Consider the following 24,019-nt stretch of genomic DNA (forward strand, 5'->3'; position numbering starts at 1 on the left):
AAGCTCAAAGAGAAAGCTGAAGTCCAGCATGAGCTGTGAGATCACTGATGCACTAAGACAACACCAAGGCCAAAATAAACTAAATATATTTATTTCAAAACATGTCCTGTGTGATTAAAAGTGCAGGTAAAGGCAATACAACTGCCTTCTGAAGTGTCTTTTTGACACACCAGTTAGAAATATGTACACAAGAGTCCTAGCAGCTCTGGGTGAAGTTTAGTATTGAAGTCTTCCAGAAGTAAAGCAGCAGCTGAATCAGCTTAGAGGAGAATCGTCCAGGAGTCACAGACCTTTACAAAAAAGTTGAACAGAGAAGCTGTGTTAATGTATAAAGTTCAAAACTATTTAACAGGAAAATTATTGATTTAACAGACATGTAGATGTGGCACATGGGGATGTAGGTTAGTCATGGCCTTGGCAGTGCTGAGGGAATGGTTGGACTTGATCTTAGGGGGTCTTTTCCAACTTAAACAAAAAAAATAAAAACAAACTTGAACTTCGTCTTTTCCAATGAAACTCTATATGAAATGCTCTGCCCTTATCACTGCCCTCACATGGCTTTTGCAGAGCAAAACACATGCCAGCTCTAGCTTGAGCCAGAGGGCTGCTGTGTGTTCTCTGAGACGTATTTTGAGTTATTTTTAAAACTTTTTTTTTATGAACCACTTATCTGAACAGATGCTGCACACAAGACTTGGAACTTGTTGGCTAAGGTCTCTGACAAAGGTAAGGCACTAAATTTGACAGGTCCTTGAAAATTCCCTAATCTAGCAGCTAAAGGTGTTTGGCTCTTCTCTTTTATGGTTACTGGTGGTCAAAGGTAAAGCCATTTCCCAGGAATTTTGTGGAAAAAACAGCCACACAAACCCCTGATGTCAATGAGCTTGTGGTTTCTGCCTCTGTAATTGAGACATGGATCCAAGCAGGGATCCTTTCCAGGAACGTGACATTTACACTCACCGAGCAGCTCATGAGCAGACTGGTTTCCTCCTCCATGCCACTGGTGACTGTGAACTCAGGGCTGTGCAAACACCTCTGGCTGTGCTCTGTCAAGGTGCTCTCCAGAAGTGACCGGAGCTTCCCTTCTGTCATATCCTGAGGATAATTGAGGAAGAATCAGCTACATTCCTGGCTGGAGCTTAAAGCTGCATCTGCAGCAGCAGAGATGCCACACATAGGGTGCCACAGCACAGCTTACCTGGGTGCTGATGTATAATCCACACTGGCAACAAACCAAGTGAGCCTTCACAGTCAGGTTATTCCTGGGAAGAGCAGACGGAGCATCATGACAACCAGAACAAGGGTAAATTTTAGCCAAACAAAACCCAAAAAACAAACAAAAAATAAAAAAAATCCAAAAAACAAACCACCAAAAGAAGAAAAAAAAAAACAAACCACCAAAACAAAAACAACAAAAAAACCCACCCTCAAAACCTAAAACCAACCAACCAAAAAAAAAAAAACCAAACCCTAAAAAAACCAAACAAAAACAAAGAAAACCAACCAAAAAACCCAAACCAAAAAACCACAAACAACCCCCCATCCCCCTTTAGATTTGGATTATTACTCAGACGTTTTCATTTTGTTGCAATGAACAGCAGCCTCTCTCTGCACATCTCTAAGCCCAAACTGCTGTAGGGGATCAGGGAATCTGATTCCAATGCCAAGAGCTTTCTTACTTCCTACACACTGGGCAGATGACCCTGTCAGTGGCATCCAGGCCCTCGAGCATGGCGTTGAGACATTCCTCATCGAAGCGCAGGCTCCGCTCGTACTCCTCGATAACCAACTGCTCTGCAACAACACAGCACAGCAAAACACCCTCAGGGATTGCCTGGGCAGCACAGGCCAAGCTGCTGGGCAGATGTAGGCTGGGGTGGGTATGAGTTTCTAAGAACTTTTATTCCTTTGAGCCAGATTTCTACACTTGGTGAAGTCATTCCCGCTAATCCAGTTTTTCTTATGGCTCAGCCAGCCTTGTAACTTCTTTCAAAGTCTTTCCATTTTGCAGCCAGCACTTTAGAAACATTCTGAATTGATTTATAAAGGTTCCCATAGCTCCCAGTCACCTCAATCCTGTTTCTCTGGCTCTTTCTCAGAGCCTGAAGGTTTCTAAGGAGGCTCTTCCCCTGTATCATATGGTTTGCAAGAACCAAGGAGTGCAGCCTCAGCTATTCTGCATTACTAGGAAGTCAGGAATATTACACATCAAATACAAGTGAGAAAATTTGTAAAGATCTTACGTTGCAAGATCAATTCTTGTTGGATCTCTTCCAGCACTGCCAATTCATCAGGGTCCTCTGGCATCTGAAAGGTGAATCAATCAGTGATCCTCCCATTCCAGCCATTTTCTCACTTTCAGCACCTGACTGAGCTGTCACTGCAACATAAATTCACTCTTACTCTCCTGTCTAGTAAATCTCTGTATTTGCAAACCTAAGCACTCACTGTGGGAAGCAATCTGTACTCTAATCACACATTCAAAGCCAGCCAGAATGGATCCAAGCACAGCCAAGAACTTGCTTTTTAAGACATTCAGCTTTCATTCCCATTCTCAGGAGAGGGAAGTGACAGCCCAGCTATAAAAACCACAGATGAGGAAACCAACCCTTCGCTGTGATCCACAGGCTGTTTGTGAAGGAAATAAGGAAGTTCCCCACTGTTGGGCCTAAGGGCACTTTCACAGCTCAACACCCTGCCTGAGCTGTAGAAACCCTGAAGCTCTTGAGTTCTGTCAGCTCTAGCAAGAGGCTGAAATCAGGCCGGCAGGGAGCTGTGTTTGACACTCCTGTGTCACAGGGCTCCAGGCACTGACCTGCTCCATGGGCTCCTCTGGGCGCAGGCCGGGCAGGCTGTCCCGCAGCTGCTGCCACTCCTGCTCCATCACCTCCCGCACCAGCAGCGCTCCCGGCGCAGCCCCGCTCGGCCCATCCCCGGCCTGGCGGTACCGCTCCAGCAGCTTGGCCCGGCTGCTCCTCAGCCGCTCCAGGCAGCGCTGCGGAGAGAGCAGAGCCGGGGCTGTCAGCGCAGAGGCGGGAGGGACACGGGGGATCGAGGGGAATGGGGAGACACGGCGGGAGTGTGTCACGGGGCGACACGGGGCATCCCTGAGGGGGACAGGGCGGGACGGGGGAGGCACCGGGGGAAAGACACGGGGGTGGGGGATGGAGCGGGGCCAGCCCTGTGCCGGAGGGGCTGCAGGGGAGTTGGATGACAGCTCCCACCGGGGTTCGCGGCACGCTGGGCGCTCGCAAAGGGGGCTAGGGACGCTGTTGGGATAGAAGTCTGGGTCGACGCGCGGTTCACCCGGCCCAGCGGGACCAGATCGGCCGGCCCTGGAGGAGCCGGAGCGGGCCCAAAGGAAGAGAAAGCCCACGTCCCGCCCCCGCTCACCCTGCGGTACGTCTCCCTCCAGGGCGGCCCGCCGGGGCTCTTGTACCGCGCCCGGTGCCGCTGCAGCGGCGCCTCCATCGCGCCGGGCCCGCAGCGCGCCGGGCCGCGGGGCACGCCGGGAAATGTAGTCCGCGGGAGGCGGCGCGGATTGGCCGCGCGGGCGGTGACGTCAGGGCGGCGGCGCGGGGCGATGGCGGCCGAGTGCGGCCCGGCGGAGCAGTGGCGCGCGGCGCTGCCGCAGCACGCGCTGTTCGGCCGCCTCCGCGAGCGCGCGCCCGCCGCCCCCCGGCCGCCGCGGCTCCGCGACCTGCTGTGCGGGCTGGGCGCTGACCTGCTGCTCTGGGACGAGCCCGCCGCCGCCCTGCTCGCCATCGGCCTGCGCCGCCTCGGAGGCACCGACCCCGCCGCGCTCGGCCGGTACCAGGTGGGGCCCGCGCCGAGGGGCGGCGGGAGGGCGGGGAGGGGGGCGTGTGAGGGGATGGTGTGGGGTGAGGGGATGGGGGGCCGGGGAGGGTGAGAGTTGAGGGCAGGAGAGGCTGGGCGGGCGGTGTGAGGGGATGGGGAGGTGTGAGGGGGTAGGAATGAGGCGGCGTTGTGAGCAGCGGGACAGGGGTGGGGGCGTCGGGGGTGTGAGGGGATGAGGGGTCGTGTAGGGAGGAGCTGGGTGTGAGAGGGTTGGTGCCGTGAGGGGATGGGGGGCTGTGTGGAGAGGGCAGGGGGGATGTGAGGGGATGAGGGCCATGGTGGGCACGGCGCTGAGGGGATCTGTTCCCTGAAGGCCCCTGGCTGGTTCATCGCCCCTCAGCCCGCCCTGCGGGGTGTTTCCCCAAGGAACCCTGCTTTGTGCCACGGAGCCGGGCTGTGCCTCATTCCGTGCCGTGTAAATCACCATCCAAAATAAAGATGAGCTGTACTTCCGCGAGTGCTTTGAGCGGCTTGTGCTTCCCTGTAACATTTGCATTTTCAGACCCTTCTGTGCATAAACCCGCCCCTTTTCGAGGTGCACCAGACGCTGCTGAGCCCCGCCCAGCACCATGTGGCGCTCATTGGGACCAAGGGGCTCATGGTGCTGGAGCTGCCCAAGCGCTGGGGCAAGAATTCCGAGTTTGAAGGTGGGAAATCCACGGTGAACTGTAGGTGGGTGAGACCTCAGGTGGTTACTGACATCCTTATCCTGCCACTGTTCCTCCACAGCTTCCCTTTCTTGGGGTTGGACAGATACAGGAGACACTGGGGGAAGGTACAAGTTGTATTGGAGTTGTGGAGGTAGTCACAAATGAAGTTATTTTCACTCAAGTACTTGCTGATTGTCAAGTGACCCAAATTAATGACCTTCTAAACTTGTTGCAATTGCTGAGGAGCAAGATGCTCCTCTGTAGCATTCTCTGGCGTTTCACAGAGTCATGGAATAGTTTGGGTTGGGAGAGATCTTAAAGGCCAGCAAGTTCCAACCCCCTGCCATGGGCAGGGACACCTTTCTCTATCCCAGGTTGCTCCAAGCCCTGTCCAACCTGGCCTTGGACACTTCCAGGGATGGGGCAGCTTCTCTGAGTCTTTCAGCTGTGGCAGCTAAAAGCAGATATCCAGGGGGAAATAACAAAGGCCTTCAAGTTGAAGCTGGCTGTCCAATTTTCAGAGTAGTACAGATAAAGACTTTTAAACCTTTTCACTGTGTCTCTAGCTCCTCTTGCCCCCACTTCCCTTTAGAAGTAGCTCATGTGTTCCTGGTCACAGTGCAAGTTTCTGCTCTGTATTCCAGCACCATTCCTATTGCGGAACGGTTCTTCACCAGCTCGACATCCCTGACTTTAAAGCATGCAGCCTGGTATCCCTGTGACACCTTGGAGCCCCACATTGTGCTCTTGACCTCAGATAACACCATAAGGTAAAACCCCTTTGTGGCTGATTATCTTAAGTGGATTTTTTTTTTTGTCACGTCCAGTCTTGATTTGTCACTATATATTTTTATCCTGCCATTCTTACCAGAGTTAGCGATTAAAAAATAGGATGGGAGGAATTTCAGACTGAGAGCAGCTGATGTTCCTTCATCAGTGGGGAATGTGCAGCAGTGCCCATGAGTGAACATGGCTGCTGTTTCTTTGCTCCAGGTTTTACAGTCTGAAGGTGCCTCAGACACCCATCAAAGTGATTGCGCTTTCAGACACCGAGGAGGAGACTCTGACAATCAAAAAAGGGTTGGTGTGGCTTCTTGTATTTTGAAATGCTTTTGCAGAATAAGCTCAGGATTTGCAGTTGTGTTTTTAATGAGTGATAAATCTGCCTGAAAATCTGATATGAATTCTTTAGTGCTAGCACTTCTTGATAGCACAGTATCTGCACTTTTCCTTTTCTCTCTCCTTCTCTCTCCTTCTCTTTCTTTCTCTCTCTTCTTTTTCTCTTTTCCTTTCCCTTTCTCCTTTCCTCTCTCTCTTCTCTCCCCCATCCTTCTAAAACAAAGTGGTGACAAACTGTACTATAAAGTGTTTGTCAGAAAAACACATGTTGCCTTTAAGATGGAGTTTAGAAGGGGTTTTTAAGTGAGGAATGTAGAAAATAGATAATCTTTTTATTTCTCTCTTGGCCCAGCTGGGAAGGAAAATCTTGCACCACAAAGTGATGTGCCTCAGAGGAAGTATGAGTACCACCTCCTCTTGTATCCTCTGAAGCTTTGGGGGCACTGCAGAACTGATGTGCCATGAGAAGGCTGTCACTTACACCCTTTTGTTGCTGGCAGTGGCGTGTGGCAGGGCGCTGCTGGATGGGGGTTTGGCAGGAATTTGGCAGCACAGCCATCAGGATCATGTTGAACACTGTGCTCTCAGTCCTTGCTAACCACAGCTCCTGTTCTCCCCTGTGCCAGGAGAGCCTACACAGCATCCCTGGGGGAGACAGCCGTGGCCTTCGACTTCGGGCCGCAGGTCCCGGTGCCAAAGCACATCCTGGGCCAGCGTGGCAGCGAGGAGGTGCTGGGCTACCCTCTGTACATCCTGTATGAGAATGGAGAGACCTTCCTCACCTACATCAGCCTGCTCCAGAGGTAGGGGCACACTCACCTCAGGGCTCATGGGGTGCTTGGTGTTTGTACAGTGGTAGGGTGGGAGAGCCACCTCTCAGCTTGGCTGGGACTCTGAGGGATGCTGGGCTGGGTTCTATTGTATTGCAGCCTCTTCTGTCTCTCTGGCAGTGCTAATAGACTGAAATCCAAAACCAGCATGTCATCCTTTTTCATGCAGCCATGTGGGTGCAGTTTCTACCACTGAGAATCCCCTGGGTATTTTTTACCATGAAAACTCTGACACAAAGACACAGGGATGTGAAAAGATCATTGGGTCTAGTGGGATTTAGGTCTCCAAGGCCCTGAGTTATTTGACAGCCATGGGAAGTCCCCTTGCACAGCTGGTGTTGGGAACTAACACATCTTCCTTGCAGCGCTGGCAGCCTCGGGAAGCTGCTGGGCCCCCTGCCCATGCACCCAGCTGCAGAGGACAACTATGGCTATGATGCCTGTGCTGTGCTGTGCCTGCCCTGTGTCCCAAACATCCTGGTCATTGCCACCGAGTCGGGAATGCTCTACCACTGCGTGGTGCTGGATGGGGAAGAGGACGATGAGCAGGTACCTTGTCTTGTTTGGGATTTTTCTATAGGCATTGTTTCTTTCATCCAAGTTCCTGGCTGCAAGGTGGCAGGATGCCTGGAAGTGCACGCCAAGTGACAAAGTTGCATTCTTTTGGGATGAAGTAGTGGGTCTTCCCCCTGTTCCAGCTAGTCCCTGGGGCTCTCTGATGCTTTTATTTTAAATCTCAGTCCTGTGTACCCTGACAGTAGATCAGTTTTTGATCAAACTTATAATAAACTAATTTTAAAAGGATCTTGTAAGAAGAAACCTTGATTTTGAATTAAATTTTTTTAGGTTAAAAAAAAACAAAAACAAAAGAAGGAACTTGAACAACATTCCTTGACAATTAATATTCTTGCTTTGTAACTCTTTCTTGATGCTATTTATGCTGGCATTCCTATTTAAATGATGTCTCACAAAAGAATTCAATACTCTTTACAGTCAGAAAAGTCCTGGGACCCAAGATCTGATCTCATTCCTTCCCTGTACGTCTTTGAATGTGTTGAGCTGGAACTTGCACTGAAGCTGGCAACAGGAGATGAAGAAGATCCTCTGGAGTCTGACTTCTCTTGCCCAATCAAGCTGCACCGAGGTAGGGTTGTTGTTCAGCTTGTGGCTTTTTATTCCAGGCATTTAGGATCTAGCTATTTGCATGTTCTTATTGGTGTCAGACATGTAGAGGGATTAGAGTAAGGATTTGTCTGATGGCCTCAATAAAGCTGTGGAAGGAGCAAGCCTGGGAGGAGCTGCAGTGTTTGCTCAAGGGCAGATTACACATGGTCACATAGTACTAAATCCTGTCAGCTGAGAGTTATAAAGTAGAAGTTGCTGCATCTGTGCTGACCTGTGAGTATGAGGGAGTGCTGTGGGGAGGGTGATCCTGAGGGAAGAACCTGCTTATCCCTTGGAAGTGTGGGCAGGAGGAAGTGTTTGGGTCTTTGGGAACAAGCAGCTTGTCAGAATACTGCTCTGCTAGCTTTAAAAATGTGCCCTTGAAAACGTAGGGATTGATACAGATGTGGTGCAACAGGAAGAGTTCAAAACAATTCAGCAGGTATTTCAGACTCCAGTAATGTGGCTCACACATGTAGCTCTGTGTCTGGATGGGGACAGGCTGGTGCTTGACCAAGATCTTACTTGACTGGACACTAAGCTGATACACAAGCTCAGCAGTGCAGGTGTCAAGGATGAGTTTTTCTCAGTTCAGTGCCTTCTCTTACATTTTCTGTTTCAATTTCAGATCCCAAATGTCCTTCTAGGTACCACTGCACACACGAAGCTGGTGTCCACAGTGTGGGCTTGACATGGATCAATAAACTGCACAAATTCCTTGGTTCAGGTGAGTGAGGGCAGTGAGGAACAGCTGTGACAGGCTGGTGGATGCAGGTAGTTCCAAATCCCTCACCTTGCAAAGTGGGTCTGATGCATCCTGACATGTCTCTTTGCAGATGAGGAAGACAAAGACAGCTTACAAGAGCTGGGAGCAGAACAGAAGTGCTTTGTTGAACATATTCTTTGTACAAAACCACTGCCATGCAGGTAAAAAACCAAACCCTTTCTCAATTGCTTTCAAATCAGGGAGTTTGTATGAAAAATATTTATGATATGTCATCTGCTGCATTCTTGCCATTAAAGTGATAAACTAAGCTCAAAATAATTCAAATAATACAACTAAGCAATTTGTGTATCAGGATTCTTAGTGCACAGTTAGGGTAGTAGCTTAAATTCTTGTGTTACTGTGTGAAAACCATCTGTCTGCAGAAATTTCCTCTTCCATTTACCTGAGCGTGGAGCTTTTACAAAAGAGTGAACATGCACAGCTTCAGGAAGAACTTTCCTGACTTGGTAATTTTTGTGTTTTCTTCCCTTCAGGCAGCCTGCTCCAATTAGAGGATTTTGGATTGTTTCTGACATCCTGGGGCCCACAATGATTTGCATCACCAACACCTATGAGTGCATTACAAGACCACTCTTGTACGTGGTTCTCAGCTGGTTTGAAGTTCATGCATGGAAAGGACCTCAGGATAGTCCTATCTTTCAGTTACTCTTTGACTGTTTCACCCCAAGCTTCTGCACTTCTTAAGATAAACAGTGTGAAATTTTGCTTTCTGAACACTCCCTGGCTGAGCACTGAAGTCTTATTACCGTAGTTACCTATTACTGATAAAGTGTTTGTAGGGGATATAATTAATCATGTCACTTTTAGTGAGTATTAGGACATGAGTTGCATCAAAATGTTCTTGATGGTGTTGTTGAGGTTTTACAGACAGTGGTGTGGATATTCTTAGTGGGCCACTGAGGTTATGTTTGCATGAAAGGGGAAAAAAGAAGTAGGATTTTAGTTTGTGCTTCCAGGTACTTTCTTTGGAGGTAGTGGCAAAGATACAGAGTAGTGTAAATGTGCATTTGCACAATGAAATGAACACCCTGGGGGGAGGACATTATTTTCAGTTTATTTTTTGCAGGACACTGTTTAATGTAGGACAGGTACCATCAGCAGAGCCAGTGTTAACATTAGGTTCTCCTACAGACCTTTCATTTATTTCACTGTTTCCACACAGGTGGGCAGTGACCAGGCAGGGTGCTTTGTGAAGGAGGTCATGCTGTTGTTCCAGTGCCTGCTTGCCTTGTTCTGGAACTTTCTTTTCCTTAAGCCAAAGAATATTCATGATTCTTGCTAGTTTGAGCCATGACCAAACAGGTGTGAAGATGTGAACTTTACCAACCCTGCCAGGGCTGGATTTACCACATAACTGAAATAGCTTCTTTTAGAACCCCCCTGCAGTAACACAGGCATTCCACAGTGGATGAGTTCTTCACTTTCAGTACCAGTTAAGCTCTGCCCTGGTTTCAGTTTGACTGGTCTAACTGTGTTCTCCCTCCTGCTGTTGTGTGGTAGAAGCACTGTCCATCCTGCCTCCCCTCCCCTGCTGTGCACCAGGGAGGACAAGGACCTGACTGTGTCCCCTCTGCGCATCGTGGCTGAGTCGGAGCATTCCTTTGAGAAGCACATCCAGAGCATCCTGCAGCGCAGCTCTGCCAACCCCCTGCATCTCAAGTGAGCAAATGTTTTCCTGGGGCACTTCAGGAGGGAACACTTGGGAACAGTGGGTGTTCAGCAGCTCCTGGCTGAACAGCACATTGCCTTGGGCATGGCAGTGCTGGGGCTCTGTCCATGTGGGAATGGCATCCAGTCTGGTGATGGTGCAGGATGGGATCCCTGTGTCCTTGGGTCACCTTGCTCCAGGCTCCTGCTCAAAGCACAGCTGCCTTTAGCTCATGAGGTGCTCCTTGCTTGGCCCACTGGGTTTGGAGTATCTTAAGCTACCTTGGGAATATCTCATAGAAGAAAAATTATTTCTAGCAAAGGGATTTCATTGTAATCCTTCACTTTGATAAGACACCCCCAAGCCCTTGCCATAAACACTGGAAGTGGTTTAGCCTTTCAAAGGAACGTGTTAAGAGTAAGATTGCAAAAAGCTCTCTCTTAATCCTAAGATCTGCAGATAAAGATGCTGCTCCTCCCCCTGAAGAATGCCTTCAGCTGCTCAGCAGAGCCACACAGGTGTTCAGAGAGGAATATATACTGAAACAGGACCTGGCAAAAGAGGAAATTCAGCAAAGGTAATGCAGAATTCTCATAAAAATGTGCTTGGCAATGTCTCTATGACACAGCAACACTAAGTACTGAGCACTCACCACCCTCTGTGGGGCTAATCCTGGTGAATGAGTAAATGTACTAAAATGTAAAACTAGCATTGAATACCAAAACTTAAAACTGACTTACCAGGCAAAGCAGGGGTGAGTGTAATACTTGATCTCCGAAGTGGCTCACAGGGGAAGGAAAAAAGGTAAACACACACATAAAATACTTTTCTCTTGGTGTTGTCTGCCTGCCTGGGCCTGTGGGTGGCAAGAACTCTGACCTTAGCACTAATCCTGACAAAATTGCCTTAAGTCTCTGCTGCTTCAAATCATAGTTATTTACACTATACAGTTAGGACAAAATGGGAGTTTTTTCCCACCACTGCCCCTTTTTCAGTGTCTTTAGTTCTTCCCACTCCCAGCATTTTGTGTGTGGTGTAAATCCCAATTCACCTGATTGCAGGTGGGATTTTTTTTTTTTTGTGTTTACTTCAGAGTGAAGCTGTTGTGGGGACAGAAGAAGAAACAACTGGAGGATCTGAATTACTGTCGAGAGGAGAGGTGAGCAAAACCTTCTCAGTTACCAAATCAAACCTCAGGAATGATGCACCTGTGGTGGATAAGGCCCTGTGTGAAACAGGTGACAAGTGAAGGCATTGCCAGCCATAATGAAGCCTGTAGGTTCACTCCCTCTTCCACATGCCTTCTTCAGCTTCCTTGTCCTCTCCCCACCCCCTGGCTCATCCTGTGTGTAAATCTGAAGTAAGGAACTGTTTCTCCCTTGCCTTAAGGAAAAGTTTGCGGGAAATGGCCGAGCGCTTGGCTGACAAGTACGAGGAAGCCAAGGAGAAGCAAGAAGACATCATGAACAGGTCAGTGCACACAAGACTCTTTCACCTCACACCACTTGATGGTAAAGTTTGCAGGTGTGGTAGACCAAAGTGGGCAGAAGGTGCTGCACAGGGCTGGGGTTCCAAAATTCCCTCTGTGGCTGAGTGTGATTTGTCTGCAGGCCCAGCCTGAGCTGGCCCTGTGCTTGGAAATGCCACCTGAGACCAGCTGAAAGAGGAAAGTGAAGCCCCTGAGACTTGCCCAAAGCACCAGGCTGCAGGTGTTTGAGCAGATCTGGGTAGCAGGTAAGTTAACTCAGAGCTACTCCTTCCTTTGTGCATCAAGGATGAAGAAAGTCCTTCGGAGTTTCCACTCTCAGCTTCCTGTTCTGTCTGACACTGAAAAAGATATGAAGAAGGAACTGCAGACAATACATGACCAGCTGCAGCACCTGAGCAATGCTATCAGACAGGTGAGAGGAGGAAGGACCTGCCTGGGAGGTTACTGGGAGCTCCTCACTTGGTGCTGACAGACGAGTCCTGCCAAGAGAGTGATGCTGTACTTGAGTCAGTTAGCAGCACTGTACTAAAGGAGCTTTGGGTCCTTGTTGGTAATACAGACAGAACCTTTGCACACAGTGTAAACCCTCAGGGAGCTCCCCCTTCCTCAGCTGGGCAAGGACATTTCTTCTTATGGGAAGTGCAAAACAGGCAGTTAGAACCCTGAAAGAACCAGCTCATGGCAGTACAACACAGCAGTCTGTAACTAACAAGGTTTCACTGTGGCTGGCAGGACCAGCACTCATTGTGGCTTTCCTTTTTCTCCTCAACTCCCAGGTGAAAATGAAAAAGGAATACCAGCAGAAGCAGATGGAGAAGGGGCGAAGCCCCCGCAAACCCAGCATCAGCCTCAGTGCCTACCAGAGCAAGTGCATCCAAGCTGTCCTGAGAGAGGAGTAAGTGCAAGCTGGGCACCTCCTGACCCCAGGCCCTGGCACTCACAGTCAGTTAGATGTCCCAGGTGTCATTTAAACTGTGCTGCAGCTGGGGGAGAGGGGGCTGAAGCACAGGATGTGCAGCACTGACAGCACTTGAAGCAGATGTATTGCAGTACTTCTTGCCCCAGGATCCCAGGGCAGTCTCTATCCAGCCTGGGATTACAGGCACTGCTCCCAGTCCCTGATTCTACCATCTGAAGTGTTTCCCTTCCTGCTTTATCCTGAGCAGACATGACCTGCAGCCTTTTGACATATTTTTTCTTGAAGGGGAGAACACATCCGGGAGATGGTGAAACAGATCAACGACATCAGAAGCCACGTGAACTTCTGACATGTTCCTGGTGAGGACCCTGCACTGAGAGGCTGGATGAGCTTTACCTATCCCTGGTACTCCCCCTTGTATATTTACCATTTGTATGTTGAACAATACACCTTTTTGCTTATTATTTTGTAAAGAATTGTGAAATAAAATACTTTTGATAAGACTCCTCACGTGCTGTGGCTTTTGCTTTTTGTGGTGTAGGTGTTTCATATTCAGGGTGTTTCAGGGTAATACTTGCAGCTAGCTGAGGAGTGGGGGATTGCTGCTTCAGAAAGCTCCCTGGGCTTTTCCTGGCATAGTCTCCCACCCTTGCTCCATGGGTTCCCTGGGGGAGGTCTGTGGCAGGAGGCAGAGGAGAAAGACCAGAGCAGTGCACACACACACTTCAGCAGCTTTTTTTAATTTGGAACACTTTCTCCATAAAGGACACACCTTCAGTACAGTTAACAAATGGTTACACTGGAATCCTGGAGACAGCAGAATTCTACACCCACGATTGCACAGGACACCAATGGCTTGGCTCACTGGAATGCAGTATTGACTTCCAAACACTGTTTGCCTTTTGCAAAAGATGGCTCTGGAGTCCCTCTTGCCATGACAAGGCCAATTCAATCTCTGCTGTAGACAAACTCTAGTGGACAATAAATAATTGCTGTCCCTCCCCCCTCCCCTTAGAAAAGGCGCCACGGTGAAGCTCGGGGTGGACAGGAGTTACTGCACTGCTAAAACGTGGCACAGCAAGGGGTGCTGCTGGGAGGGAGGGCTGGGAGCAGAGGGAGCCAGGGTGCTGGACATGCTGCAAGAACACTTTGTACAGGTAAAGACTATACAGGTACAGGAATGCAGACAGAACTCGCTCTGGGCCCTGTTACAGCCTCCACCAACAGCTCAGCCCGTGTGTCACAGCTGAGCAGGTGACACTGAGCCAGGAGAAGCCACCCCGGCCCCAGCCACGCTCCACAACACCCAGAACTGGAAGGAAGAGCATTTGTTTTCTCATGTTCAAGAGCAGTAACACCAAAATCCATCATCCAGTGAGTATCTACACCAAGAGTTTTTCCTACACTTCAGTTACAGTCGTAAATTTGCTCTGCAAATTTGGCACACACTGTCTTGTTTTGCTTTAAAGGCCCCTTTAAGTTGAGTTCAGCAGAAGCTCAGTTGCTGCTGCTGGAGCTTTGCTGTCCTTCCCCAGGAGGGACAGCAGTTTGTAGGGAGCACATCTCCCACCACTTCTGTGAACAGCCAGGGTTCCAATTTCAAACTAAATTGTTGAAAAGTCTGACATTACAGCAGTTGGTGAAAAAGGTGACTCGTGTTCCAACACTACAATGGTCACAGCTGGTACTGAGACAGGAGCACAGGTGTTGGGGTGCATGATGGAACAGGGTGGTGAAAAGGAAAACAACCATGCAAGAACTGCCTGCCTGTCCTCTCCAAACCAATGAAGTTCCTTCAGGGACTTGTGTAGTGCCTGGTTCACAAACAGGGAAAAGCACACAGTGCACACCCCAGCCCTGCAGAGCCATGTTGTTGGGGCTACAAAGGAGCCCAAACCAGCCACAACATCACCCTGACACCACCACACCTGGGGAAAGCTGTGCCAAAGAGCCAGAAAAACACACCAAGGAAAAGCCACTCAGCCCTGGGCTACATGAAACCCTCTGAGCCAAGCCCAGCCAGGGGTGTTCAGAGCAGACAGGGCTGCTGACACCAGGCCAGACACAGGGACCAGTAAGGGATGCTAGAAAGCCAGGCACAGCCCCTTCCCCTGCTCTCTTGCACTGGGACAAGCCAGAAACACAACTAAAAAATATTTTACTGGGAAAGACTTCATGGTGCAACTCCTCAAGTGCTCAGCTTGCTGAAGAGGGTACAGGATGTGGTGTAGTTTTGCCATACAAGAGGCTTCCTTACACCTCCTGCACAGGTGAAGTTGTGACCAGTTACAGTAATCAACTCAGTAACCAGTTACACCTTAGTTCTTGGGAAGAGAGGGTGGGAACAAAGAAAAAAAGCTTTCCTTTCTGTTCTGCAGCTCCTGCTAAAGGCATGTAGTTTTGTCTCCAAAGTCTACCCAACCATTGGAAAACTGAATGAAAAACATCTGGTCCTGGATTTATGCATTGAGACCCAGCTGCTGTCACCCCCAGCTCAGCAAATAGTGAGAAAGGTTAAAAAAAATCCCTAATCTGGTAATAGCCAAATACTAAAGACCCAAGCCATGCTTCAATGTCACCTTTATGTGAAATTAAGTGTCATCTTCAGAGATGACAGCTCTGCCAACTGTTAGTCTAGTCAATACTAAGGTGGGAAAAATTACTTTTGGGTGTCAGGATTATGAAGGGAATTAATTGCTAGGGTGAATAAAATGCTTTAATTCTTGCAATGAGTGGCAAGGAATTGAGTTTGTATGATGGTTTTTTGGCTGTTTTTAAGGCATTCCTCTTCAAAACCACTGGTTCTGACTTTATGTCAGTAGCAGGATATACACTGCTAAAATAGGATCTAAGCACTTAAAATACATAGTCATGTGCATTGCAGTTTGGAGCATTTTCTGACACTTTTGAAGGTGATGAAGAAAAGCAGATCTCTGGCCAAGTATGTAAAGAAAAAACCAGCAAGGAATGGAGGAAAAACTAAGACATTTTGGACAGTGGGATCTGCTCCCTCAGTCTCCTTTTAAGTGAGTTGTAAGTTCACAAATTGGGTTTGCACCACCAGGATCATCAACACCTGCAACCTTTCAGGAATCCATCCAGCTGTGCATCAACTGCAGCAGTGGAGGAGGAGGAGGAGGAGGAGGAGGAATGCTCATGTTACCCCTGGACATTTCTAGAACAAGAAACCCAAACCTGGCAACTGAGTGATCACAAGAATTTCCTGCCTCTGCTGCCACATCACTCAGTGTAATTGAACTGTCTGGGAGCAGAACCTGGGGACAGCACAGGGGACAGCACAGGAGGCACCTGTGAGCAGTGCCAGGAGCCCAAAGGGCTGCACTGTCCCCTCCAAGCTGCAGCAGCACCACCCTGCATGTCTGTGCCCTGCCTGGGAGGGACTGGGAGTGGTTCCTTGTTTCTGACACGAGGCTGACCCAGCAGAGGCTTCATTCAGCCCCTGCCCTTGACCCTTCCCCAGACAGCTCCTGCCATCACCTGGTGTCACCCCTAGAGCAGAGCAGAGCACACCTACACCACCTCAGGCCAATGCTCAGACATGCACATGACTTCTACCAACTTTTTACTGTTTGGGTATTTTTGTTTGTTTGCTTGTTTTTTGGTTTTTTTCCCCACAGAGAAGGGATTCCAGGCACTGCTCAGCTTCAGAGATGAGAAACAACCGGTTGTAGCTCCATATTATAAATTACATTTGTGAAAAGAGATTACAAAACAGTGCATTTCTTGTGCTTTTCTTTCAGTATCTGAATTCAACAGAAAAATGGCAAGGAGCTAAATTCTCAGTACAGTTTTCCTTTTTTTTTTTTTTGGATTAGCATTTATCTGCTCAGGAGATACACAGATCACTCATATCCACATTTCAGCAGCATTCAGATTCTTCACAGAGCCAATGGTTTTCTAAAAAAAAAAAGTACTGACTTATGAAATAAGATCAATATCCAGTGTCCTGCTAATAAAGTCATATTTTAATATAAAATATTCATACAGCATACTCTACACCTCATTCTCTCTGCTAGCTGAATACTGTTACTGACTATTCAAACAGAAAAACTTCAACCACTTTGCTCTTCAACGTTTTGGAGGGACAATACAGTTTCCAGCAGCTACTTTGATCACAGTAGTGGGGGAAAGGACAGAGGGAAAGACAGGGGTATATGTTCCAAAACTCTATATTAGGTTACGAAGTCGGCTGAAAGAGGGAAGTTTTTCAGAATGTAAGGACTGATCCCACTCAGTGGAACACGAAACACTGCACTCATTAGTGTTTCCATTAGAAAGTTCTCCTTCCTACACTACAAGTCACCCTTGTGCTCTCTTCCTGCCCAGTACGAAACCTTTTTTCCCCTCTAGAAACAAAACTTAAGTCATTGCTCCCCTCTGTTGTCTTCTGCTCTCTCGGTTAGAGTTAAATAATAATTAATGTTGCTATAAAGATGAGTTAAAAACCCCAGACGCAGCCTCGGAGCCCATCAGGGTGTCATGTTTCAGGGAGCTGATTAATGTCCGTCAGTTTTGTGTCGTTCAGGATTGCACGGATTCTCTCCAGGGAATCTGCCTGCCGGATCCTCTCCAGCTGCACCTGCAGGGAACCAACACAGGCACTGCAGTCAGCAAAAGGGGGGAGAGCTCGGAGCCAAAGGGAGCCCCTGAGGCATCAAACACCACCAGGGGCTGAAGAAATGCAAGGTGAAGGAGCACAAGCTTAATATGAGCCCAAGGATGAGAGGAGGGGAGACATGAGGCAGTTGTGGTTTTACAGTAACCCCCACTTTCTGAGGGGCTCAAGCCATCACCATCACTCTCTGTTTCGTCTAATATTCAGTCACTGACACTGTACTAGAAACTGGAGATGTGCAAAGGAAACCTTCCCAGAAAGAATGTAAAGGAGCAGCCCAACATGTGCCTTGGAGCTTCTCAAGATCACAGCAAAAATGCTCTTGAAGGAAACATCCCATTTCCAAGCTCACTCCTTGCTTTGCTGATAATCCAGTTTAAGCAATTTCCTATATGCTGAAAAAGGCCCAGCAGAACTGTGGTGACATCAATGAAGGGAGCACAACTGATTTCTTTATCACATTCAAACTTCCACATTCTTTGCAATAAGATCTGGGCTTTCAGTTATCAATTTTCAACTAGCATTTAATTGATTTTCAGCCCTTCCTCTTAATTGCTGATGAGTAACTTGGCCAGTGCACCCCTCACACAAGGGTACCTGCACAGGCTCTCCCTGACAAGGCCAGGGAAGGGAATAACCCTGCCAAGAAACCACAATCCTCCTTTGATGCTCATCTCACACTGTGTACAGTGCAGATGGAGCAAACCATTGCTTAAACTGGAGCACAAACTGATGTGCAATAACTGCTAGGACAGAAAGAAAACACAAAATACAAAACTCTTACTGAGCTCATACTGAAGGTTTACTAAACTGCCTGCAAGTTTTGGAAGAGTCCACCACACATCTTCAAAGTGGTGGCTATGTCTGCTCTAAGAACTGTATAAACTGCATGGAGAACTTCAAAAACCAACAAGAGGATGATGACAAACAGGAAGCAACTTCCCTAGGCAGGACAACTCAATAGTCTCCCTTGTCCTACCAACTCCTCCAGACACAGACAGAGCCAGAGAGAACACATCTCTATTGTCCATCCAGCTAAACTGTGCCTAGTAAACAATCTCCCATATTTTACTTTTCATTTTCCAAATAAACCTGAATGCCTGACTCAGAAAATGTGTAGTTTTAGTTCTGCTGGATGTCACTGAGCAGCCTGGCCAAGGACTCCAAGGAGATGGGGCTGAAATTCAGCACCTCCTCTGTGAGCTGAGTTGGAACATAAAGGAGGTGCAACTCTGGGAACACAAACCCTGCAGGTGAGCCCAGCCCAGCCTGGCTTCCCCAGGACACTGACAGACACTCTCCACACACAAACTGCTCTCCACTTCAGGAGAGAACAGCCTGACAAACCAGGATCAGCCTCAGGGACATCCCTAACAAAACTCCTCCCTTCAGCCACCTCTTGGCATCTCACATCAACCACAAGTTCCACTTCTTGGAGGAAATACAAGGATAACAGTGACAATAGCAGGGATAAGACTTTTAGAATGTATAAACAGAAAGCAGTAACTGTAACACAAAGAACCATTTCATATATTCACATAGAACAGTACCAGTTCCTTACTTTGTCCTCAAATATTTGCACCTGAATGACCTGCTATGAAAATATCACACTAGAAACATCAGGAGATGGACAAGAAAAACCATAGGTCTGGAAGCACCATCATTCATGGCTCTGTACAGTTTCTTTTAGTACAATAACTGTGTGTCTTTGCTGCTGAAAATTGGCTGAACCCCAGTAATCAGAATAAAATCCCAATAATAATATCATAATGGGGATACCTGATCAGTTTATTACACTAACAAATTCTAAAATAGATCATAAATACCAACATAAGAAAATTTACAAGTGCTATTTCTTATTTTACACAGCTCTGGAGAAATAATGAAACTAAAGTAGCCCCTTACACATTGATTGGACTCTCTTACCTGAAGTGTCTGAGAAAGCTTTACAAAATCTCTCTGCACTTGCTCACTGACATCTAATTCAGTCTGCAACCGCTGAGCTTTGTTCTTCTCTTCAAACACCAGCTGCTCAAGGTTGGCCTGAGGAGGAAAAGATTCTTTTATGCCATGCTTGAACTGAATAAAAATTAGCAGCTCGTATAAATGGATTAAATATGATAGCAGAGCAAAGCAGCAGAGTGTTCACAAGGTCTTGGCAATAAACTAAACCAGTCCTTTGACACCTCAGTTTTCCTAAGTGCAAAATCAGGGCTTAACACCCATTAACAGGTGTCAATAGACTTGTTACAGCATGAAAAAGCCTAAAGTCTTTTAACAGCACCATGGCCAGGGATCTCAAAATCCAGAGGCAGAGTTCTGAGTTTTAGTGAAGTAAGATCATGAGTAAGGGCAGTAATCTGCTGCTGGAAATATAACTGTCTTGGTCTCCTGAGTTTTAGTCAGAAAAGTATTTGGGGAAAGGGCATAAAAACCAAAACCACACCAAGAGAGGGCAGAGAGCAAGTGCTCAGCTAACAATTAATTCATCTGAGTGCTGAAGTAGAGCTCCTTCCTACAGCAAGCACAAAACATTTCTTCAAATCACCCCAAAGTTTGATTATCAGGACAATTTCCCTAGGCAGGAATGTCACTGAGGCTTAACTCAGGATGACAATCCAAGGGATATTCAAGTCAGCAGCAATTCAGACCCACCACATCACAAATACCAGTGAAAAGCAACAGGGCTGAGGATTTAAACCACATCCAGAGGACATTAATTATTTCCCTGCCAGTTTCTTACCAACATTCAAAAGCTTCTTTTTTTCATTATGTAGTGCCACATTCTCTGACACAGCTGATCATCACAAAAGCTGCAGATACACTTCACATGCAGACATCATAGCTACCTTTGCTGCAGTCTCCTTCTTCAGCTGTTCTTCTAGGGTGTTCTTTGCCTCCTGCAGACTCTCCAGCTGCTGCAGGTTTTCCTGGGAAGAACTTTCCAACTGTAAAATAATAACAATAACAATAATAATAAGAAATATTAACTAAACTTCCTAACATTTCCATCTGCCACAGTCCCTCCGGAAGGAAGTCTATATATCTTTCTGGGACTCAGAAAAAACACCTCAGTAATCTCTTCTGGGGGCAGAGAAAACACCTAAATAACATTTCTTTCTCTGCATTTATTTATTTTTGGAGCCGGAGAGAAATGTCCAAACCTGACATTTAGGTCAGTGTTAGCCTAGTATTAGTTAGGAATTAGTTAATCCAATACTTAAGTTTACAGATAATCAAAACAGAAAAAAACAGTTAAAAACAGTTCTGTTTTAAGGAACAGAACTATGAATGTGTCCTACTCCTACACTGGCATCAATACAGGAAAGAAAAAAAAACCCAAAACACCAAAACCAAAAATCCCACAGTGAAAAGGCTTCTTACCTGTTCCTTTTCCGCTTTTATTCTTTCCAGTTCAGCTTTTAAACTGGAAATGGAAGCTGAAAAACAAGAATATTAAAGCTTAAATGCAAGAAACATGAAACTGTTCACACCCTCTTTCCTTCTGTTAATATTTAAAAGAGAATTAAGCTTGTGTTACATCAAAGGCACCTCAAAAGCAAACAATCATACTTTTGTTTTCAGTTGAACAGCTTTGGTGTCTCTGCTATCAGAAGTGGACAGTATTTAGAATTCAGATAAGCCTACTACTAAATCCAGTCTTTGTGCATCTTATTACATTCCAATATTCCTACTTTGAGACTATTCCCCCCTGCTCACCTATTTCCTCTTTGCAATTCTCTATTTCCAGCTGTAGAGTTTCTTCTATATTTTCTTTCAAATATTGTTCAGCCTGGATCTGTTCTTTCAAGAACAGGATCTCTGCCTTCAGCTTCTCCTCCAGGTGATCTGCTGCTGTCCTCACACTGATGATGTCTTCCCTGTACTTCAGGATCAGCTCACGGAGCTCCTGCACCAAAGATTAGCAAAAAATAGTATTTTTCTGTCCCACAGCCCCAGAACTGGGGTATCTGCACAAGGACAAAGGTGCTTCCAGCAAGGTGCTAAAGTCACAGTTTGCTTGGCCACAGGAAATGAAAGCATGGGAAGATTCACATCCCCACAGGTTTCTGGTGCTCCTCCTGCCCTTCAGCCCACCAAATCTTTTAGGCTTAAAAGCAGGGAACTGCCATGAAAGGGATGATAAGGCTTATCATTATTCAAGGCTCTGGATTATTGTTGGTCTTAAGTGGACAGAAGTGATTGACTTCATTTGAATTATTAAATCAATACAGAGGGGCCCTGGTGAGTGAACATTTGTGTGCCCAGCAGCAAAACACAGCTTGAAGTGGCTGGACTGGGCCAAACCCACACACCACTGAGCACAGAGCAGCTGTCAGGCCACAGCTAACTGGTTTTACAATCCAGCCACACCCTGAAGCAGGCATGGCACAGGGGGATCACACTGCTGGCTTTGTCCATCACAGACTTACAGGGTTAAAATCCCAATTACTGTTCTTTGTGCTATATTATTTTTAGATAAAGAATAATATTCCAGTGAGATCAAGTCACAAGCACAGTTGGTGTTAATCATTTAAAAATGTTTTACCTCTGCTGCTTCTGGTAGAATGAAATCTTCAGCCTGCTGTAAGGACACATGCAAGCTGTGCTTTCCTTGAAGACTTTCATTATCTTTTTGCAGTCTCACCAACTCTTCAGAAACCTGCTCCCTTGACTGTGTCAGGACAGCCTCCAAAGCAAAGAAAAGCATAAATGCACACTTAGGGTCATGTTCAGATCTCTTCTGCCCCATTTGCTATCACTGCTTTCAAAAGGCTGGTGAATTGATGCTCTTTGTAAAGAAGGAAACAAAATGATGGTGTGAATCAACACAACTAGCTCCCTCTTGCCTGTGCACCAGAAATAAAGGCAAGGTCAACTTTAAGTGTCCAGGCAGAGAGGAGGAAGCAAGTGGTAAATACAGCTTTGTCCAGTCTCCCACTTTCCTCCTGTGTTTATCCATTAGCTGGGCTCATGGAGGGGAAGGAGAGTGGGGAATCACATGTGCTTTCAGGAGCTGGCAGGGATGTTTATTAACACAGCCTCAGCACTCAGCTGCAAGAGCAGGTTATCCAAAAAACCTGAAATATTCACCCTGAAACTTTCCTTGGTGGGTGTTTGCCTCCCACTGTCCTCTGAGGAAAACATCAGAATAGCTGATCCCATGGAAAGAAAAAGGATGAAGAGGAACTGGCTTTGCTTGCATTACAAAAGAAAAAAAATAGAGTGAACTTTCCCAAGAAGAATGGAAATGGAGAACCAGGGACTTGAGCAATGGCAGGAGCTGTGTTTTAGGGAGAATTCTCTGCAGAATTCTCACATTCTCTGAGATCAACACATTTTCTGACTCTCCTGCACCTCCACCAGACATGCTCCCATGCAGAGCATTTGACAGAACATCTCTGCCAGCAACGTCCTGATGTTCTACACACAACCCCAGACCCCAAAAATGCAATATGGGGTTCATGAGGATGAATTCTCTTGGTGCCCCAAAAATGCTGTGCCATAGAGGAAAAAAGAAGAAATTTGATTCTAATATAGAAGGGAATGAATTGCTCTAAGGAAGTCAAAGTTAGTTCTAGAACATGAAGTCCTCTTCCCATTCCCTGGCTTAATTCCAACAAGATGCTCAAAAATAGTTAAAAAAATTAAGTTCTCATGCATCTCTCTCCCTGGGTGTTAGGGCTGATATTTTAAGTCTGACCTGCAACAGCATTGATCATTCATCTCTAAAACTCGAGAAAATATTCACTAATGTTGGTACTTGTGATGAATCCTAAAAAAACAGTCTTGAGAAGATCTACTGTCTTCAGACTTGAGGTGAAATTAAGATACTAAAGAAGCATGAAATTAGGTAACAAACAAGTGAAAAGAAGTTGATCAGTGATCTCCATACTCCTGAATGTACATGAACAGCAGCACAGATTGACACAAACTGCTCCAGCTCCAGCATGAGAGCTGGACTAGACCAGACCCTTTAAAAGTGAAGATGCTCAACCCTCTCCAGACAACCCTGGCTGGGCAGATAGAGCCTTTCACAAACACACTGAGCTCCAAAGGTCACACAAACAAGGATTTCTGGGATTAACCTCTCTTTACCATTTGCTCCTGGACACTTCTCTTTGCTTGCAGAAACGCCTGCTGCAGCTCACTGAGGAAGTTCTCTGACTTCTGACACTTGGCCATGAGCAAGGAGATCTTAAAGAAAGAAAAACCACACAGACATGTAAGAAATAAAGCATGGGACAGATTTGGAAAAAGAAATAACCACATCAGTTCTCTAGCCTGTTATCATTACTAGTATCTATTAAGTATCTACAAAGTATCTAGTAAGATACTTTGAAATTTCAAACTAATAGACTGAAGTTTAGGTAATTCCTCACTCAGTAAAGCAGGAATGAAGCTCCAGACTGTAAGAAGAGATGATGCTTTTGCACCAACTATTTATTTATATTCTATTGACCAAACTCTGAATCACTTAAATCTAATAAAATTTAAATGTAAGCCAGTTCAGAGACACTGAAGGGAAACTGCAGGGCTTTAAAATAACAGAGATGTTATTTTAAGGCCAAAATTGGGTAACACAGTATTAGAGACATAATTGATTTATCCAGAAAGTGTGGCAGACTCAGGTGGAGCATAACTAACCCTGAAGTTCTCATCTGTGTTGCCTCTACAGCCAGTAGCCCATCCATTTCTAACAAAACACAAGTTCTTGTAATGTATTTTTGAAGAATATTTAATGATTCCTCCAGTACAATTACCAAATGCTTGTACCTGATTAGAGGAGTCTTCAGCACTTTGTTTCATGTAATCCTCCAATTCCTGTTTATCTTTCATTGTCTTTTCCAGCTGGTCATTAGCCTGCCTCAGCATCACCTGCAGCTTTTTCACCTGTGTTGTCATGACAAAATTAATT

At 46.6% G+C, this 24,019-nt stretch overlaps 3 protein-coding genes and 1 long non-coding RNA gene across 4 annotated transcripts in view; 2 read left to right on the forward strand and 2 right to left on the reverse strand.

The window, feature by feature from the left end:
• Window positions 1-76: 76 nt before the first annotated feature.
• Window positions 77-3,515, reverse strand: RPAIN (RPA interacting protein). Its single transcript, XM_085078863.1, has 7 exons — window positions 3,394-3,515; window positions 2,816-2,995; window positions 2,244-2,307; window positions 1,680-1,794; window positions 1,199-1,262; window positions 961-1,095; window positions 77-290 (listed from the first exon to the last, which is right to left on the reverse strand). The coding sequence occupies exons 1-7, from the start codon at window positions 3,469-3,471 to the stop codon at window positions 261-263; spliced, it is 666 nt and encodes a 221-aa protein (XP_084934989.1). The 5' UTR covers window positions 3,472-3,515; the 3' UTR covers window positions 77-260.
• A 44-nt stretch (window positions 3,516-3,559) lies between these two features.
• On the forward strand, window positions 3,560-12,967 carry NUP88 (nucleoporin 88). Its single transcript, XM_085078860.1, has 17 exons — window positions 3,560-3,817; window positions 4,361-4,530; window positions 5,153-5,278; window positions 5,502-5,588; window positions 6,254-6,430; window positions 6,823-7,006; window positions 7,451-7,601; window positions 8,250-8,348; window positions 8,458-8,548; window positions 8,882-8,983; window positions 9,909-10,067; window positions 10,508-10,633; window positions 11,150-11,215; window positions 11,446-11,526; window positions 11,831-11,957; window positions 12,322-12,440; window positions 12,750-12,967. Exons 1-17 carry the CDS (start codon window positions 3,584-3,586, stop codon window positions 12,811-12,813), a joined length of 2,163 nt encoding a protein of 720 aa, XP_084934986.1. The 5' UTR covers window positions 3,560-3,583; the 3' UTR covers window positions 12,814-12,967.
• Window positions 12,968-13,095: 128 nt separating this feature from the next.
• LOC146429014 (uncharacterized) lies at window positions 13,096-15,428 on the forward strand. The gene is made up of 2 exons (XR_014855876.1): window positions 13,096-14,739; window positions 14,787-15,428. It is a non-coding gene; the product is annotated as an uncharacterized LOC146429014 (long non-coding RNA).
• A 1,001-nt stretch (window positions 15,429-16,429) lies between these two features.
• Window positions 16,430-24,019, reverse strand: part of RABEP1 (rabaptin, RAB GTPase binding effector protein 1) — a 42,996-nt gene continuing 35,406 nt past the window's right edge. Inside the window, exons 11-18 of the mRNA XM_085078857.1 lie at window positions 23,878-23,994; window positions 23,200-23,298; window positions 21,650-21,790; window positions 20,821-21,010; window positions 20,485-20,540; window positions 19,950-20,048; window positions 19,027-19,143; window positions 16,430-17,064 (exon numbers count right to left, since the gene is read on the reverse strand). Coding sequence (XP_084934983.1) covers window positions 16,963-17,064; window positions 19,027-19,143; window positions 19,950-20,048; window positions 20,485-20,540; window positions 20,821-21,010; window positions 21,650-21,790; window positions 23,200-23,298; window positions 23,878-23,994 — 921 coding nt within the window. The 3' untranslated portion in view covers window positions 16,430-16,962. The remainder of the gene's footprint in view (window positions 17,065-19,026; window positions 19,144-19,949; window positions 20,049-20,484; window positions 20,541-20,820; window positions 21,011-21,649; window positions 21,791-23,199; window positions 23,299-23,877; window positions 23,995-24,019) is intronic.

Source organism: Lichenostomus cassidix, chromosome 19 (assembly GCF_008360975.1).
Source record: "Lichenostomus cassidix isolate B80296 chromosome 19, HeHo_3.0, whole genome shotgun sequence".
In the NCBI taxonomy this organism is placed as follows: Eukaryota; Metazoa; Chordata; class Aves; order Passeriformes; family Meliphagidae; genus Lichenostomus; species Lichenostomus cassidix.